At 40.0% G+C, this 20,621-nt stretch overlaps 1 protein-coding gene across 1 annotated transcript in view; it reads right to left on the reverse strand.

The window, feature by feature from the left end:
• Positions 1 to 20,621, reverse strand: part of DNAH7 (dynein axonemal heavy chain 7) — a 379,127-nt gene that overhangs the window by 220,788 nt on the left and 137,718 nt on the right. The window contains 7 exon segments of the mRNA XM_075181345.1: positions 629 to 877; positions 3,843 to 3,941; positions 4,342 to 4,554; positions 5,488 to 5,615; positions 5,724 to 5,826; positions 12,380 to 12,548; positions 16,967 to 17,076. Of these exon segments, the coding sequence (XP_075037446.1) occupies positions 629 to 877; positions 3,843 to 3,941; positions 4,342 to 4,554; positions 5,488 to 5,615; positions 5,724 to 5,826; positions 12,380 to 12,548; positions 16,967 to 17,076 (1,071 nt within the window).

The raw sequence follows: 20,621 nt of genomic DNA on the forward strand, positions 1-20,621 counted from the left end.
TGAGCCGATTATTGGACGAAAACAGTGTAGTGTGTACAGCTTTAGACCACATCTTGAATACGGGGTACAGATTTTTGGCACCGTAATCAAGACAAAGGAAAACTTCAGAAGGTTCAGAGGCAAACAACCTCATTAATAATGGTATTGAAGGGTTAAATTATAAAGATTTTATAAAAACTAGGATTGTTTATTTGGGGAAAAAAGCACCTCAGAGATGACCTAATTACTATGTATAAATATATTTGAGGTCAATACAACGATCTGTGTAGCAAACACTTCATTCCAAGAGGACAAGGAGTTCTTAATTATGAATGGAAGAAAGATGGTTTCACCACTGGCATAGAAAGGAATTCTTTACTCATAACTCACAGTTTTTCACTTTAGTCTTAAAAGGACAATGAAATCCCTGTTTTGCTTTTTTGATTTTTACATTATTGATCATGACTCTACAGCAGCGGGCAGTACCTGGTCAAAGGGCAAGCCAGGATTGGATGTGAGGACCATGGGATCTGCCTGCTAACTGCCCTGGTCAGGTAACTCTTAGTCAGGTGTGCTCTCCTGCTGCTGAGAACCCTGGTCAATCTTGAGAAATATAACAATTTTTAATTTCAATTAATGAATTTCCTACCTTTTCACATATGTTATTCAAAGCTGCAGCCAAGACACGATAAGCAGAGGTTTTGCCTCCAAATGGTTCTCCGACAATCATGAACCCATGGCGCACAATCATCATTTCATAGATCTGCAAAATCTTTTCTGCAAAGAAGCTGGCCATCTGTAAATTCATGCGCTCACAGTTTTCTTTTATAGCTTCCATGAAGATTTTATAATCTGCTTTGGGGAGTGTCACCCCCGGAAACAGATCAGACGTTATCCCCTATAAAAAGAACAAACAAAATCACAAACTCAAGGCTACTAAAAGTGATATTTACAGTGCATTTTAAGTATATTCTACCATATGCAGCAGATTTGTTGACTACATGAATAAGTAATATTGCTTATCCATTGATATGTAGACCACAATACAAAGCTGACTTCTATTAGTTTAGCCATGATTTTCAGTCCATACATATGTGTACAATTTTTTTCTACTCCATTTTCCAAAGGTCTAAAGGCCACTGCATGTTATATTATCAGTCTATGATACGTCCGAGTCACAATAAATGTTAACAGAATTTGGTAAAATTCTATATTCATTATTAATGAATGAGGGATTTAAGAAAATAACTTGTTCCCATTAAGAAAGTGAAATGCCTCAATTTGCTCACTCGTGTGAGAATAAAAAAATATATATATTTTTTTTTTTTTATTAAAGCAGAGGTAACATATGCAAAGCCATTGGTATCATTGCAGCGCACATATACTGACTTACAGTGAATACAAAACACCAGGAAAATGGTTTTACATGTATTTACCAATCGTTAAAGTCATATAAGGCTGAAAATTACAAAAAAATTGTTACATTGTCAAACAAGAAGTCTTTTCCTTTCTTATATATAACCAGTGGTTGAAGTAGAAATGCAGAAGTGGTGGTATTGAAAATGTAAGTGAATGGAATTTAATAGTTTTACAATCAAAACAGTAGGAGAAGTGGTGGTACAGCATACCACTGTATATTGCCCACTTTGCCCACCGCATATAGCCTGAAGAACTGCACCTAGGAACAACATTTTCCAAATAACTCCCTTTCTCAAGTAGAATTTGATGTCCAGGACACACACAGTTAAAGAATAGCTCCACCTAAAAAATAATTTTACCTAGCACTCCCTCCCCTACCTAGCAGAACCTCTCACAGATCAGCAGAATTCATTCCCACCGGGTCTGCATCTTTTTATCTCTGCAATGACAACTGGCAGGAGAGGATCAAAGAGCACTGCATGAATTTCTAAAACAAGCGCTGACCTTAGGAGAGCTGCAGCTTTCAAAGCAGTTCCAGTTCTCTGAAACAAATCATTTACGTTTGAACTGATCTATGTGTCAGTGAGAAGCTATTGCTGCATTGGAAGACAACCCCAAGTCATGCTAAAGGAAAGAGGTAACGTTAAATAGATATTACTCTTTATCTTTACTTCCACTTTAAGCATATACTCTCAGACACCAGAGGCTCTTTGTACAAACACCTTCAAGGGTGGGGATCTCTTGAACTTTCACAGTGTTGTTGTATATATTCTTATAACATATTGTTGCAGAAATGTTCATGACAACTAGTATTTTGAAACATATTTAATTTTTTTTAGTGTGTAACTAATATAGATGTTTGGGCCCTTTTACCTATTAAAAACATGTACTGTAGTATAACGTTCCATGTGATAGTAGATTGTTTTTAAACAAGACCAATGTTTATACTTTAGCACAGAGCACTTCCTTAAGATTTTACCTCACATTTTTCCTGCGTATGCATGCAAGGAGGGCAGAGAGTAGGCATACACTTTCATACATGCTGAACTGAACCATCTAGGTGCACCAGGGCCGCAAAACCAATATGTTTTGCATTGTGTATGCAGTGCGCTTTGTAAATGAGGTCCAATATGGAAAGTACATTAAAAGAATGCAGTTTGCAGAAACTAAACTAAATAATTAGAGTTTTAAATTATAATTTATTTGACAATAGAAACAATTTAAATTTACATTATTTACTTCTCAGTTAAGCAGTGTTTTTATGGACACGTCTACTGGTCATGAAAAGGGATCTCCCATCCACAAATATCAGATAACATGTAACCAAACTAGTTGGAATCTTAGAATAATGTTGGGGAAAAAAAAAAGACCCTCTATTTTGGTTTGTATCTACTTTGTCCCACATTGCACCAGTTTTCCCTGTTGTTACGGGGGTCCACCCACACCCCAGCCTCAGCAAGACCCAGCCATTCATTAGAGAGGTAAGTCTACCAGAGAATCAGAATGAATGAGCTGCTCTCATTTGCTGTCAGAATGTCACTGTACTACACCAGAACTTTGTCTTGCAAGTGAGCAGTGTATCGCTGCCAGGAAGGACTGGTTTCTAATGTGCAGGTCAATGAGTTAAAGCAGAGCGCTGGGGGTGATGTGACTGCAGGGATGGGGAAAATCAGAGGTAAGGGAGCAAATATATTACAAATGAGGTGATGGGGGATGTGCTACAGGAGAAAGGCGGAGGAAAGAACTGTAGTAACACAGATGTGAGGGGTGTGTTACTATAGGGGTGAAGGAGGCCAAATGTGTCACAGGGAAGGGACAAGGTTGCTCCCTATGTGGCAAAACCACACCATCTTGGTGTACGGGCCATAATCCCACTGCACACACTTCTATCCCCACAGGGACTTTTTTTTTTATCAGTGTTGAGAGGTATGGCATAATTACAAAAGTGGTTCTTATTTTACTGTAGTTAAATTTACGCATTTTACATTTTTAAAAAAGTTAAATTTTATTGTGATCCTTTCAAATAAGTACAATCTCCCAATGCAGACCTTGGACCAAAAAAGGTTATGCACCACTGCATTACATACCCAGCTCATAATGGGAATAACGGGTGGGCGGGAAAAAATTATACCCAAAGGAAACAACTTTACACTGCATAGTGTATTATATTTTAAGGTACAATTATGCCATACGGTTAGTCCAAATTTGATACAGTAGGCACTCTTCAATTTAATAAGAATTCCTCAAATTAAATTATATGTAAAAAGCAAATGATTAAATATACAGTAACAAAGGAGAAATTTACTTTTTTTTTAAATATCATAGAAGCTTTGACATATTAGGAAATATTTCAAGATGTTTGTAATACATTGTATTGGCATGTTAATTTTGAGCAACATGTTAAAAAGACCACATAAAGGATACAGTCATCACCAAAATCTTACCTCAAAAAGAGGGAGATCATGGGACAAAAATTTTGGCAGATTTACATCAATAATGGATCTAAGCAGCAAAATCTCTTCATTTTCATTTGGGTATTTAAGCTGTGGAAATAAAAATATAATTAATACATTGGGGGCTAGAGAAAAATATTTGTGGTAACTTGGCAAAGTGATTTATGCATGACCACCTAACATTTAATGGATTATAAATGTAATTTCTTTTTCCAGAAACATAGAAAAAGCTAATTTGATAGTGGTGGCAACTATGCTTATTCAGGAAAACAAAACAAATGGTATACAACTAATCTGAATCTATGTACCCAAATGAAAGTATTTTTAAATAAAAAGCTATTAAACAAATACTCTAGTTCAGAACATAAAAAATAAAATGAATAATAAATATTAAATTCTTTTGCATATACGTTACATATGAAAATGTATAATGTTTTACCCATTATCTGGAACACCATTTAAAGGTATTACTATTCACATTAATCTGTACCTTTAGGTTGCCTGCAGCCGTCAACACTGATTTCACTGCTCTCATTCCATAGTCATAATGATGCTGGGATGATAATTGTTCAGAGCATAGACGATATGTTGCCACAATTTTCACTGACAAAGGTCGTGCTGTTACAAAGCCGCATGAATATAAAACGATTTCAGCTATCATGGCGTAATCAGGTACCATCATGGCCACTGTCCGGAAAAGGGCCTATTTATAGAAGAATATTTTTTAAAAATGAAGGTTTTCATTAAATGTATAATGCTATAAAATTACCTTATATGGAAAATCCAAAACTTTAAATCGAGATTGGTGGTCCTTTGCAAGCACAGTATACCAGGTGTGTTCTAAAACTACAGGAACGATTTATATCTAATAACTTAATCACCTTGAAAGCTTCATTTGTAAATTGTTCTTTGACAAGATTATAATTCGAAGATGATATATTTTTTTGCTTTAAACAACATTTTACAATTTTAGAGCAATACGAGTAAGTAAAAGAATACTTTGTACACTTTGATGAATACAACTTTGCTTCTCATTTCTTACAATGCCAACATCCCAAAAGAGAAACAGTCAGCAAACATGGGAACTGCATCTATGCTTAATATGATGGTTGAAAAATTCTCCAAATTTACCATGTATTCTTTTTCAACCCAAAATTCCCCAGAATAAGATTGCCCACTTTAAAATGGCCTTCCATCATTTTTAAATGTCAAAGCAGCCTCAGGCAACAGATACTAGACTTATATGTGTTATAAATTATGTGTATGTAATTCTATTACTTCTATTATTTACAAGTGATAAAATATTCATTCTGGTACATTTTTACAGTTCACATATCAAACGTTGTTTCATGGTTGAATATGTCATGCTGTTAAACATAATTCATTGACAAATATTTATCTACACATTCTGAGATACAAACTATCATACTCTCTACCAATAGATCAGAACACAATTGTGTATAACACAATACTAGCAGACATGTTCCTTTGTCGGTTATCTTAGAGGGATAGAAAACATAAATCTCTAATGTATATAAAACCATATGTTCATCTTTACAGCAACCAAAACTACAGTCTAATATCAAGAAATTGTTCCAAAATAACAAACTTATATTATCAACAAAATATGTGATACCTTAAGATTGTCTGGGAGCTCTGAACGTCCTGCATAGCCAGGATTCATTGTGATAAAGACTGCACATGTGGGATTCAATTTTAATTCTGTACCCTCAAACATTAGCAGACCTGATCCTGTGTTTATACCTAAGATTAAAAGCAAATGATTCAACAATGTCATAAAGTCATAACAATGTTACTAATAAAAGTATGTATCATACTGAAAAATTATACAGCATGATATGAAATACGTACCTCTTTGAATAGTGAGAATTTGTTGTGCAACAACAGAGAGTACTTCTAAATCAATTCTGTTAAATTCATCAAAGCAAGCCCAGGCTCCACAGGAAAGCAACCCCTAGAAAAAAACATCTAGAATAAGTCCTTATTTTTTGTAAGCTTGCGTAAAATACCATGCTCTCTTTTCTGTATAAAACATGTATGTTATATTCATGGCAAGCTACCTATTTTCTATATACTGATAAAAGTGTATGCATAGTATTTGAACTCATGTTAACGCAGAAACACTGATTTCTGGGATTCATAAATCTTATGCTTACAACTGAGAACTAAACAACATGTCCTTGTAGAGATAAAGCACAATCCAGTCATTGAATATCATTGTAACCTTAGGTACTTATAATACATGCTGACTTTTCATTTATGATTCTACACTTCTTTGAATCTTTGGTTCATCTTTAATGAACAGTATACTGACTAAATGGGTACTGCTAATATAAAACACATACATTTTCAGCAGTAATCAGGAGAAACTTATCGCATAATTTTGCACCTATATTTGGGATTAAGTGGTTAACTGACTGACTATACAGTGATGGTACCCCAATGTTTATACACGTGGTCCTGGGGAATCCTTGTTTGTCTGAGCAGACACGGCTTTGATAACTGCAAGCTCAAAGGACCCATTCACGCAGATCTGGTTTTTTCATACCTCGGTACTGTCTCTGACCTCATTAATTCACCTTTTCCTCTCTCAGACCACCATCTCCTCTCTTTTAGCATCTCTCCACCCCTCTCATCGTCCCCGTCCCCCAAGGTTACTCTCACCAGGCACAATCTTGACACAGTTGATCCTACCAGTTTCTCTCCTCCCTGGGCTCGCTCCTCTCCCCATCACCACTCTTTCTTCCCCCGATAAGGCTGTCTCCTTTTACAATTGCACTCTTACCGCTGCACTTGACTCTGTCGCCCTGGCTGTCACCGTCAAGCTTCGTCGGTCCCCGCCGCAACCGTGGCACACTAAACATAACTGCTATCTTCAAAAATGCTCCTGCAGTGCATAACGGCTCTGGAGAAAGTCACGCACTTATGCTGACTTCCTCCACTTCAAGTTCATACTTGCCTCTTACAGTTCGGCCCCATCGCTCACTAAACAATCTTTCTTTAAAGCTCTCATTTCTTCCCAATCCTCCAACCCCCGTCTGCTTTTTGCCACCTTCAACTCCCTCCTCTCCCCTCCCCCTCTCCCATTCCCCCCCACGCTCTCTGCTGTCGACTTTGCTACCCACTTCACCTCCAAGATTGAGTCTATACGTCATGACATCTCCCAGCAGTCCCTTCTTACCCCACCCTCTCCCTCCTCCATGCCCACTCTATCCCCCTTTTCACCCTCCTCTGCTGCTGATATCTCCTTTCTCCCCTCCCCTCCTGCTAGCTCACCCTCCTTCTCTTCCTTCCCTCTGGTATCTGCAGATGAAGTCCATATACTTTTCTCTTCCGCTCTCCCCTTCACAGGACCCAATCGCCTCCCACCTCCTCCGCTCCCTCTCTCTTGAAGCCTACTCCCACCTTGCACACCACCTCAACCTATCCCTCTCCTCTGGTATCTTCCCCTCCTCTTTTAAACATGCTCTTGTCTCCCCCATACTCAAGAAACCGTCCCTTGATCCTGCCTCTCTCTCTAATTACCACCCTATTTCGCTTCTTCCTTTTGCCTCCAAACTCCTTGAACTGGTTGTTTACAACCGTCTTATCTCCTTTCTCTCCTCTCACTCACTCAATCCTTGACCCGCTCCAATCTGATTTTCGCCCCCTCCACTCCACTGAAACTGCCCTCATTAAGGTCACTAATGACCTTCTCCTCGCTAAATCCAATAGACACTACTCCCTTCTTACCCTTCTTATCTCTCTGCTGCCTTCGATACCGTTGACCACGCACTCCTTTTGCAAACTCTCAAATCTATAGGCCTATGTAATACTGTCCTCTCCTGGTTTTCCTCTCACCAACAGCTCCTTCTCAGTCTCTAGTCATGATTCTACATCACCCCCTCTTGCCCTACCTGTTGGCGTTCCTCAAGGCTCCGTTCTTGGCCCCCTGCTTTTCTCCCTCTACACCTCCTCCCTTGGTGTTCTCATCCGCTCCTTTGACCTCCAGTACCACCTCTATGCTGGTTATACCCAAATTTATCTTTCATCCCCTGACCTCTCCCCTTCCCTTCTGTCTCGTGTCTCCTCCTGTCTCTTAGCCATCTTATCCTAATCGTCCCAACGCTTCCTTAAACTCAATATTTCCAAGACTGAGCTTATAGTCTTCCCCCCTTCCAGGACTCTCCCACCTCCCCCCTCTCTATTTCTGTTAATAACACTACCCTCGTTTCTGTCCCCCAAGTCCGATGCCTTGGGGTCATCCTTGATTCCTCCCTCTCATTCAAGCCTCACATTCTGTCCCTCTCAAAATCCTGCTACTTCCACCTTCGAAATATATCTAAGATACGTCCCTTTCTCACCACGGAAGCTACGAAAACTCTTGTTCACTTGCTTGTTATCTCTCGCCTTGACTACTGTAACCTCCTTTTCTCTGGCCTACCAGATTCTCGCCTTGACCCTCTTAAGTCTATCCTCAATGCTGCTGTCAGCCTCATTTTTCTCTCCCGCCGCTCTGTCTCTGCAGTCTCCCTCCAACAGTCACTACATTGGCTCCCCATACCCTAAAGAATTAAATTTAAACTCCTCACCCTCACCTTTAAAGCTCTTAGTCAATCTTCCCCTCCCTACATCTCCAATCTCATCTCTAACTACACTCCTACCCGCCCTCTCCGCTCTGCCTGTGACCGCCGTCTCACTACTTCACTGATCACCTCCTCTCACTCTCGTCTTCAAGACTTTGCCCGGGCTGCTCCCCTGCTGTGGAATGATCTTCCACGTTCCATCAGGTTAGCACCTACTCTCAAAGGCTTCAAGCGTGCCCTTAAGACTCATTTCTTTGTTCGATTCTATCAGTCCTCCTCCTAACTTCCTTGTCCTGGCTCTCTCCCCCAGATAGTACCACCCTATTTGTGTCTCCCCCTTCCCTTTAGGATGTAAGCTCTCATGAGCAGGGCCCTCTTTCCTTGTGTGCTCCTTCTACTATTCCATCACCCTCTGTACCTCTTGGCCTGCTTCGTAAGCCCTGTTTTCCCTGTTTTCTTAAGCTTCGGCCTACTTCTCGCTGATTTCTACCAATCTTTTCACTATCTGTCCCAGAAATAATCTGATTTGCTTTACCCTGTCACTTGTGTTTGTATATATTTATGTTCTTTCTATATCATGTTGTGTCTTGGTTCTCTGTTTTCTGTAAATGTAATGTACGGCGCTGCAGACCTTTGTGGCACCTTATAAGTCAAAGATAATAATAATAATAATAATAATAATAATAATAATAATAATAATAATACCATGAGTAAAGCAAATACATTAAATGGTTAGGGGAAGGTAGAATCCAGGTACATAGATGCTTACATTAGAGTATCCATAAATGTAAGAAAATATTGTGCTGTTATAACTAAAATTTGTAGCACTAAGGTCCCACAAAAGGTACCTGTAATGCTGATAAAACTGAAAATGTATACATGCACACCTGTGTACTTTTCCATGTTTTTCTGCACTTGGATGAAGAAAGCATCGATCCTGTGCTTTCAAAATAATGCATTTGAGTTTATGGCTTCTGCTGAGCTAGTGTTCGCTTATGCTTCCTCAGTGCATCACACTGAGAGTCTGATAGTTTGCTGGTCTTGCTGGAGCAGAGGGACATTGTATCAAATTCCTACTACACTGGTAGAAGTTATTTCAAAACAGCTTTTACAGCACCAGTTCAAAAGAGAGAGACAGAAAAGAGAAAAAAGATGAGCTGGTGACTGATTTTTGTCATTCCTTTCTTGCCTTGTTTAAGGAATCCTCTGGAATCCTAGATTCTGACAACAGTAATGTAACTATAATAAATAGCTATCTTGCAAGTATGATCCCCAAGTTAAATAGAACATTAAAATATATCAAGAAAAAAACAAACAAGATTAGGGTTGCCCCTGAGGAAGTGAACATTATAACAATGTTTTGATTGTTACAAAAGATGTTCCTTTGAAATAAACTGATCAAGTGTTGATGCCTGCCATATGCACTGGAACATAGTTTATTGTTTTTATTTTTTTAATTCAATCTTTTTATTTTATTTTTAATCTGTTAATGTGTGTGATAAAAGACAGATCCTTTTGCTAGAACCATGCAAAAATGTAACTTGTCATTAAAACTTTCTTTTTTTTTTACTTTGAGGAATAGATGTTTTGGCTAAAAACAAACCTCTTATCATGTTTGGGCACTCTAATAACTCTAAACTCTTTCAAAATCATAAGAGAATCTGGTTCAAATTCTGCATAGTGACTGTGGGGGTAACTGCTGGTCAAGTCTACCTCCCATATGGTCATCACTGTAGATATTAGCACACATCTAACAGGTCTTAAACCGTGCCTACCTGACCCCTCGAAGGGGAGAGTGGGTCATGGGAGAGGGATGTTATCTTATGTGTAATCTCCAAGTTTCTTGTAGTACCTACCTAATATTCTGTCACACAGATACCTTCTTCAACCAGTATTTATTTTAAAGTAGACTTCTTTTTTAACCCTCTGCACCCTGAATCTATTACCAAAACTAAACAAAAATTGTTTATGAATCGCACTCTATTGTAGATTTACTTTGCATTTATTTATTAACGTCTATTTAAAAAGAGTAAACATACTAAACAGCACTTTGCAATTAAAAAAAAAACACCACAGTAATAAAATATGACAAATAGAGGGCAAAATGGTTGTACTCACAAGTTTACAATCTATAGGAAAAATAGGAGTTTGACCGATCCCACAGGTTGCAGAAATGCCTAATGGGGTCAGCTAATCCAGTCACATAGCAATGTTGACAGTAGGGTGTCTAGCATGAACTGTGTAGAGGATTGGGAATCAGGTGGAATATTTTGAAGATTAAGAATGTGGTTTGGGATTGAGAAAGGCTTGCCTAGAGAGCAGTGTATCCAGGCGATGTCTGTACATTTGGAGGCTAGGAGACTTGTTATACAAGGGAAGGATCAAATCAACATCAATAAACAACTGAGATTAATGTTTTGTTAATGGCATTATACGGTAGTAGAAGGTGTGCATATACACTATATGGACAACAGTATTTGGATGCTTGACCATTGCACCTACAGGGACTGTAATGACATTGTATACAAATACATATATTTTACAAGGAGTTGGTCCCCCTTTTGCAGCAATAACAACTTCCACTCTTTTCACAAGATGTTGGAGTGTTTCTGTGGGAATTTGTGCCCATTCCTTCTGTAGAGCATTTATGAGGTCAGGCACTGATGTTGTTCCAGTTCATCCCAAAGGTGTTCGATGGGGTTGAGGTCAGTGCTCTGTGTGGGCCAGTCAAGTTCTTTCACACCAAACTCATCAAATCATGTCATTGTAGTCCGTGCTTTGTGCACTGGGGCATAGTCATGTTGGAATAGAAAAGAGCCTTACCTAAACTGATGCCACAAAGTTGTAAGCATAGCATTGTCCAAAATGACTTGGTATGCTGAAGCATTAAGATTGCCTTCACTGGAGATAAGGGACCTAGCCAAAACCATGAAAAACAGCACCATACCATAATCCCTCCTCCACCAAACTTAACAGTTGGCATAATGCAGTCAGGCAGGTAATGTTTTCCCGGCATCCACCAAACCCAGACTTGCCCATTTGACTGCCAAACAGAGAAGCGCGATTCGTGACTCCACAGAACACGTTTCCACTGCTCCAAAGTCCAGTGTTGGTGTGCTTTACACCACTCCATCTGGTGCTTGGCATTGATCTTGGTGATGTGAGGCTTGCATGCAGCTGCTCGGCCATGGAAACCAATTCCATTAAGCTCCCGCCGTACAGTTTTTGTGCCTACATTAATGCCAGTGGAAGTTCGGACCTCTTCAGCTATGGAATCAGCAGAGCGTTGGTGACTTCTACGCACTATGCGACTTAGCAGTCGTTGACCCCACTCTGTGATTTTACGTAGTCTTCCGCTTCATGGCTAAGTTGCTCTTGTTCCTAAATGCTTCTACTTTCTAATAATATCACTTACAGCTGACCGTGAAATATCCAGCAGGCATGAAATTTCACGAACCGTCTTATTGCAAAGGTGGCATCCTATCCCAGTACCACGCTTGAAGTCACTGAGCTCTTCAGAATGACCCATTTTGTATTACAAAGGTTTGCAAATGGAGACTGCATGGCTAGGTGCTGGATTTTATACATCTCTGGTAACGGGTCTGATTGAAACACCTCAATTCAATCATTAACACGTGTGGCCAAATAGTTTTGTCCATATAGTGTACATATCATTCTGCACTACAACTGTAAATTAACATGCACTGCGTGTTAAGGTTCAAATAGGTAATTAAGGTTACCACAAGATCTGCCAGTGAGCCCCAACTTAACAAAATATATGGGAAAACTAATTTATTTTACTATAGAGCCTCAAACCATACCACAATAATATGAATATTGCATGTCAATCTTGGAGCATAACAAGTTGTATACAATATATAATATGTAAAATAAACATAGGGCCCCTGCAGCTAAATTGTAGTCTCATTGTGCAGTTTGTACCTTAAAGAATTTTCCTAAAGCAAGGTAATCCAGTCCATCAGAACAGTTGAAAACAACACACTGCTTAGCCACAGCTTTTGCCAAGTCCTTGGTAGTTTCTGTTTTTCCTGTACCAGCAGGTCCTTCAGGAGCGCCACCCAGGTGAAGATTAAGAGCACCAAATAAAGTTCTGTAATTGAAAAAAAATCAGATATATCTGAAATATTTTATGTTACTGTTGACTTTCATGACCACAGAAACAAACATTTTTAGAAATTATGAATTCAGAAATATGGGTAAAAACCCCTGTGTGCAATATTGGTTCTAATATGTGAACAATATTATGATATGAAAAATAATTACAGAAAGAAATTAATTGCCATGTGGGAAGACCAGAAAAGGGGGATATATACTGCAGGGCAGATGAAAGGGTTGTCAAGCTTTTATGTGCACTGACTAGAAGAAGAGAAGAAAAAGCAAATTCAAGAGAAAGGAAAAAAAACCATCAGCAAACAGTAGATAAAACCCTTTTAATTTGGATCGGATCATTTTTGGTACTATTTTTTGTATCATCCTAGGCGATTTTAATATCCCCACTGACAACCCCACCGACCCAGCTTCCATCAAACTATTTGAGCGGATTGTCTGTGACCATCTCACCAGTTACCTCTCTGACAACTCAGGGCCATCTTAACAACATTATGGGCCCCCGGGCAAAGCAGTGCACTGGGGCCCATATATATATATATATATATATATATATATATATGTATAGAGATACAGATATAGAGATATAGATAGATGTACTTGCTCAGTGACCCTTGAAGGTTTTTTTTTTTTACAGGTTTTTTTTTTTTGCAGGATTATTTATTCTAATTAAGAGCCCTGTCTATGGGGCCCCCTTGCCTGTGGGGCCCCCGGGCACCTGCCCATCGTGCCCAATGGAAAAGATGGCCCTGTGACAACTCCCTCCTTGATCCTCTCCTTTCTGGCTTCCGCCACCTCCACTCCACTCAACTGAAACCGCCCTGGGCAAATTCACCACTAGCTCCTCTCGGCCAAATCCAGGGGTCACTTCTCCCTGCTTATCCTCTTGGACCTCTCTGTGGCCCTCGACCGTGGATCACCCTCTCCTGCTGCAAACCTCCATACAATTGGCCTCCCTGGCTCCGTACGTTCATGGTTCATCTACCTCACCAACTGATCCTTTTCTGTGTCCACCTCTGGCTCCTGCTGCTCCCATCCAGCCTTTCCTTAGGAGTCTCTCACGGTTATGTTCTTTGCCCTCTGCCCTTTTGGCCTCCAGTACCACCTATATGCAGATGACACTCAACTCTCCCTCTCATCTCTCGATCTTTCCTCTTCCCACCTCTCTCAGGTATCCAGTTGGCTCTCCGCATCTCCTCCTGAATGTCCTCATGATTTTGCTAAATTAATATAGCTAAAACTGAACTCATTGTTTTCCCTCCATCAAGATTCTCCTCCCCCCATTGACCTCTCTTGTTTTACAGTTAAACAAGACCAGTATCTCATCTGTTCCTGAACTCCGCTGCCTGGTTGTTTCTCTCAAATCCGCCCTCTCCTTCGCCCCTCAAATTCAATCTCAGGCCCAATCTTGTTGCTTCCAGTTGCGCAACATCTCTCACATCCGGCCCTTCCTCTCCTAGGATGATACAAAAACTTTTATCCCCTCATAATCATTTCCCGCCTTGAATACTGCAACCTTCTCCATACTGGCCTTAACCACTCCCATATGGCTCTTGTTTGATCAATATTCAATGCGACTGCTAGACTTATCTTCCTCTCATGCAGCTATACATCTGCCTCTGTCCACATCTGTCTATAAGACTATCCCCTTCTCTGTGCAGCTTCAAACAGGTGCTGAAAACCCACCCATTATTAAAAGCATACCAGCCATCCACTTAACAATTTCACCATGTTTGTTTACCTCACCCTCTCTTATTCTCTATCTCTCGCACTCATTCCTCTTACCCCAGTTTCCCTTCACCAGCTCACTATCTGTCTACCTTCCTTTTAGGTTGTAAGCTATTGCAAGTAGGGCCCTCATACCTCCTGCCTCACTACCTTGCACCTTTGTTCCAGCTACATTGCCCACCTCCTCCTTGGACTATCGGTCCCTCGACTCCACTCATGCATATCTTTGCACCTCTTTCAGTGTTTCCAAACCTGTTAGCTGCACCCACATGGGAATACATCAGGATTATAACCTTACTACATTTTTCTTTAATGTTTTTTTTTTACTTTGAGAACAACTATTCTCTTATTTTAAAATGAATTTCAGTTTACACCTCTTCCTGTCACAATTCTGCACCACAAAAATGTTTGCACCCCCTTAAAGCCTAACATCCTAGGCTGCAGCCTAGTCAGCCTACTGGATAATCAGACACTGATTGAAAGTTACAGTTTAGACAGATTTTGTTCAAAATCTACATGTATAACCAGGGTCGGACTGACCTGCCAGGAAGCCGGGCTATCCCCTGTAAAATCTGCCCCCTTTGTTGGTGGGGAGAGCAGGTTTTTTTTTTTTTTTTTTTTTTTTAAATAAATATATATATATAAACTTACCACGGCGCTGCGCCGGTGCCCCTCCTTCCTCCTCTCTGCTCCATTCGTAATGAATGTCAAGCGTGATGTCATCAAGTTGCACCCAACATGGAGGAGTGGAGCAGAGAGGACCCAGAATGGAAGAAAGAAGACAGAAGAGAAGAAAAAGTAAGTAAGTAAGTAAAAGAACGGAGACAGGGGAAACAAAAAAGGACACAGTGATGAAGAAGAGAGGGTGGCACAGAGTGATGAAGAAGGGTGGGGCACAGAATGATGAAGAGGGGGGGCACAGTGTGATGAAAAAGAGGGGGTGCACAGAATTATGAAGAAGAGGGGGGCAGAAAGGCACAGAGTGATGAAGAAGAGGGGGGGAGAAAGGCACAGAGTGATGAAGAAGAGGGAGGGAGGCAAAGAGTGATGAAGAAAAGGGACGGAAGTTACAAGTATTAATCGTGGGTCCTATTGATTTAATGCCGGGTCTGGTTGCAATTTTCTAAATGTACCCATTTTTTTTCCAATTAAGGCCCCCAACATTCCAGGATCCAGACAAGCCACAACTAAAGAAACCAGCAGCCACAGGTGGTGAAAGTGACAAGAACAGATAGGACAGTATGTCAAATGTTCTGATTCTAGGCGGGTTCTGATTGTAGTGGGACAATCACGATTTTTGGTGACTGTTCCGCCCAATCTAAGGGGCAGATCAAGACTGTGTACTCTTTATATACGCACTGCATTCTTTATATACTACACTATGGTGCTAGCTGTCCTTCATGGGTGCCACTCCCCCTCTAGTGTCTGGTCTCGCCTCTATGATTGCTGGCCACACCCCATACATTGGGCCCCTAGCGTTGCAGTCCCCCAGTGGGTCCTTCATGCCCCAGTCCGACACTGTGTATAATTTTACTAATAGAGCTTGTCCCTTGGCAAGTAAGGAATGAAAAGCAATATAATCATCCTTTCCTCCAAAAGGCACTTATTTAATAATTCATTTAGTTGTGCTATAATGAAGTAATCATATTTTAGCTTTACATCTGCTTTGTTAGCCTAATGGAAGTTCAAATCGAATCTGTTGTCAACAGTTACAGCACAATGGTGATGCTTACAACTATATAATTCAATAATCCTTCAAATGTTATGTGACGATATCACCCCTTTATATATTACAATATTGCTAAATATTATTTTATAATACTTTATCTTTGGCATGCTCCGACATCACTTGTCAACAATAACTTTCACTATTGTGGAGGTATGCTTGAGAACTTGCCTTACCCATGACAGAGACTGACAAAGCTAATGCATTTTTATTGCATACAATGTGTGAACAATAGTTACAAATTTTCTGCTTCAATCTTCTCTTCTCCACAAATGTTACCAAGGAGGTAGCAGTGATAAACAAGCACACATATAAATCTGGGCTGTTTCATATATCGGATACTCTGAGAGTAGATTACTCTTGTTACTTAAAGTTAAAGGAGTTTAATCTGAGACGCATCTTGTGTATAACTAACACTTTCCATTGTGATTTTGTCAATATGGACATTTCGTTTTTTTATATCATGTTTTGTCAAAGGACAACAGAATAAATGAAGTAACAAGTCTCCCTGTCCAAGGAATAATACCTGATGAAGAATGCATGTGCAAAGCAGGTTAGGTTCCTTCTTATTACCCTAGTTTGATTTAAGTATCTGTTATTTTATTTCTGAAAACTGCAATAAATGAGTGCTTTAATGTACTTCAACATCTAAGATAAAGACTTGCATTCATTGATTCATTAAGGATCGCTATGCTCTGCTTGTTTGAGAACTCCCATGGACAGGCGATTCTTTGTTTAAAAAAGATTTATAGCCTGTGGCCTAATATCTTGAGCAGGTTCTGAAGGTGTTAGGCTGCATAACAATACATGATGTGATACAGTTTCATTACTGATACTGAACAAGAGGTATAATATGCTATTCAGTTTATCTTCTAGTTATTATTCACTGGAAGATAAACTGAACTATTTTGTCAAATTATAGGTATTTTTATAGGCATTCAATGTACCTGTAACATCTATCCGTTAAAGGAGTAATAACCAATCTAGGTGTATTGCCAAGATACTCATATCCATACTGCAGGCCAGCATTGATCATTTTTGTCTGCATGTGTCCGTCCTGCATTAAAAAAATCATATATTACTACAATAATATTTCTTTTATGAAGTGTTGCATTTTTGTACATTATTTGCATAGTATCTTGTGCTTAGAATAACAATATTTCATATACTTTGATTAGCATATACATTGTCACACAACTGCAGTGTGGCCATTTTTAAAAGGGCAAAATACTGTATTATACTTTAAGCTCTTGAGAGTTGGAACCTTTCTCCTTAGTTCTCAAGTTGTGTTCCAGTGTTGTAACATATGTTTGCTTTTTTTTTTTACAGTACACCACTGCAAAATATCTAGGTAAAATCATAAATAAAACTTAATAATATTGCAGTAAAATAATAATAAGAATAACAACAACACCACTTATTTAACCACTTCATTCATTTTGTCTGCTTTCTGACCAAGCCAATTTTCATATTCTGGCACTGTGACATTTTACAGAGAAAAACTTTTTTTTTTTTAATTTGTTATATACAGGTGAAGTTCATGTTGTGCTTTTTGTAATCAAATGTGGGTACTTTATAAAAGGTCTGACAAAACATTTTGACCTTACAATGTACAGCAAATTGCGGGCACAAATCATTAAAGTGGAAGATTGGAAAAGGCCAGAGTAAGGAGAACAAATCTGCTAGTACCATTGGGACATTTTTGGATGACCTTCATTATGAGTGACATCTACAAATTGTTTCATGATTTTCTCAACACTTTGTGGTTTAGAGTGGCATGCAAGTGGATTTGCCCAACATAATTTAGCATGTCAGATAAAAAAATTGCTGCACAGTGTATCTGCACAGTGTATTTGATGCCAGTGTTTTGAGCATCACGTACCTAACACTTCTTGCGCTTTGAGAGGTGGATCAGGGATGTTCATGTGCAAGTGCAGTACAGTACCACCTGTGCTCTTGTGGTTATTTAAAGTACAGTAAAGTTAACCCTACCTCCAATTTTTGGTTAAACATATCTTTAAAATACGTTCCCTAACAAGCATAAACTCTACGGGCCTGAGTCATTAAGGCAAAAAGGAGTAAATGTTCTCTGGGACAAACCATGTTACAATGAAAGGGGTGCAAATTAGTTTATTATTTTGCACATAAGTTAAATACTGACTGTTTTTTCATCTAGCACACAAATACTTGATAGCTTTATTATTACACTGAAATTTAAAGTTGATCTAGGACATGTCCTACCCCAACTATGAATCTGTCCCCACATTTTAAATTTACCTCCCCCTCCAATGTAACATGGTTTTGCCCAGGTGCAAATGTTACTCCTTTTTTATGCTTTGCTCTCCTTAATGACTCAGGCCCTATGTCTACACACAGTTTCTGAATTGATGATGGTGAGTGTTGTATAATTTCTGTGGACGCATGGTAAGATATATGTAACCAGCGGCGCATGCAGGATTTTTAGGGGGGAGAGAGCTGCTGCGCACGCGCCCGTGCATGCGAAGCAGCTCCGTTTTGGTAGCACTGTACTATACAGCAGCCGCGGCGTATACAATACAGCACCGCCACGGACGCTTCTTTGACAGCGTCGTGGTTGCTGTATAGTACAGTGCTGCTATGTGGGGCACTTCGTTAGCGGAGGGGAGGGGTTTCTGGAGACAGAAACCCCCCCTGCGTGCGCCCCTGGTAACTGAATTGCAGACAAGGAAACATAAATGTGCAGATGTATAATTGCACATATATTTTACATGCAACTCTATATTAGCCCTGAAAGTGACTAAAGTGGTTTTATGAAGCAGGGGAGTTTACAGTACAAAATTAGGTGTTTTTTTTGTTTGTTTTTGTATTAATATTACATTTATAGTAAGGGTAGAGGGTGACCTCTCCTCCAAACTAACATTACTGATCCAGTGTTACATGTAGGCTGCTAGGACATCAGGGTTACACTTGATGTATGCCTTACTATGTCATCTCAGGACAATTGGAGTGCGCAATAACATAGAAAGACAATGGGTTTTCAGGAAGGAATTAATCAAAGGGATTCGGATTTAAGTTTCACACATATATATATATATATATATATATATATATATATATATATATATGTGTGTGTGTGTAAATATATGGTGGAAAACAAGACTATTGTTTCCAAAAAAGTGCAGTTAGAAGAGCAAATGTGCTTAGCATATATATATATACACACACACATATACATATATATATATATATATATATATATATATATATATATATATATATATATACACACTAAATACATTTGCTTTTCTAAGTGCGCTTAACTGCATTCAAATACCAATGTTGATATATATTTAGACATATAGGTCATATGCATTATGTGCAATATTCACAATTGTGAGCTACAACTTGCAAAATGCAATTAATCATTCAATGTACATTCAATTAATTTTGTTGCTCACAAAGAGATATTGAAGTCCATGCAACTTCCTTTACTATATGTATTCACAAATAAAGGAATATGTGTTTCAAAACTGTTTCATTTGCTGGTTCATCCACCTGAACTGAATGAAAGATATTGAGAGACTAGCATTAAATTCCGGAACAGGAGAAAATGTAAATACTCAATATGTAAATGGATACTTGCAGGTCACTGCTTACCCCTTGTATTACAGAGCAGCAGGGCCTGATCAACCACTAGGCTGACCAGGCTGCAGCCTGGGGCGCTGGGTCCCGGGGGGCGCGGCACTGCGGGTATTTATTTATTTTTTTCATTCTTTTTTTTTTTTTCTTCATTCATTTTTTTTTTCGGGGTGGGGGAGGGGGGGGTCGCCGCTGGGGGGTGGAGGGCTCGACGATCAAAAGCATTGGTGGTCAGTGGTTAGCAACACACAGCCAATCGCCAGGCTGCCTGTTGCTGTGCAGCAGACAGGAAGCAGGACGTCTTCACTTCCTATCTGCTGATCTGAGGAGAGGAGCGACGCTGGCACAACTACAGGTAAGTGAAGGGGGGAACTGCCCTGCATATCTATAGGGAGGGGGGGAACTGCCCTGCATATCTATAGGGAGGGGGGGAACTGCCCTGCATATCTATAGGGAGGGGGGGGAACTGCCCTGCATATCTATAGGGGGGAGGGAACTGCCTTGCATATCTATAGGGAGGGGGGGAACTGCCCTGCATATCTATAGGGAGGGGGGGAACTGCCCTGCATATCTATAGGGAGGGGGGGAACTGCCCTGCATATCTATAGGGAGGGGGGGAACTGCCCTGCATATCTATAGGGAGGGGGGGAACTGCCCTGCATATCTATAGGGAGGGGGGGAACTGCCCTGCATATCTATAGGGAGGGGGGGAACTGCCCTGCATATCTATAGGGAGGGGGGGAACTGCCCTGCATATCTATAGGGAGGGGGGGGGGAACTGCCCTGCATATCTATAAAGAGGGGGGGGGAACTGCCCTGCATATCTATAGGGAGGGGGGGAACTGCCCTGCATATCTATAGGGAGGGGGGGGGGGAACTGCCCTGCATATCTATAGGGAGGGGGGGAACCGCCCTGCATATCTATAGGGAGGGGGGGGAACTGCCCTGCATATCTATAGGGAGGGGGGGGGGAACTGCCCTGCA

This window comes from Mixophyes fleayi, chromosome 7, assembly GCF_038048845.1.
Source record: "Mixophyes fleayi isolate aMixFle1 chromosome 7, aMixFle1.hap1, whole genome shotgun sequence".
In the NCBI taxonomy this organism is placed as follows: Eukaryota; Metazoa; Chordata; class Amphibia; order Anura; family Limnodynastidae; genus Mixophyes; species Mixophyes fleayi.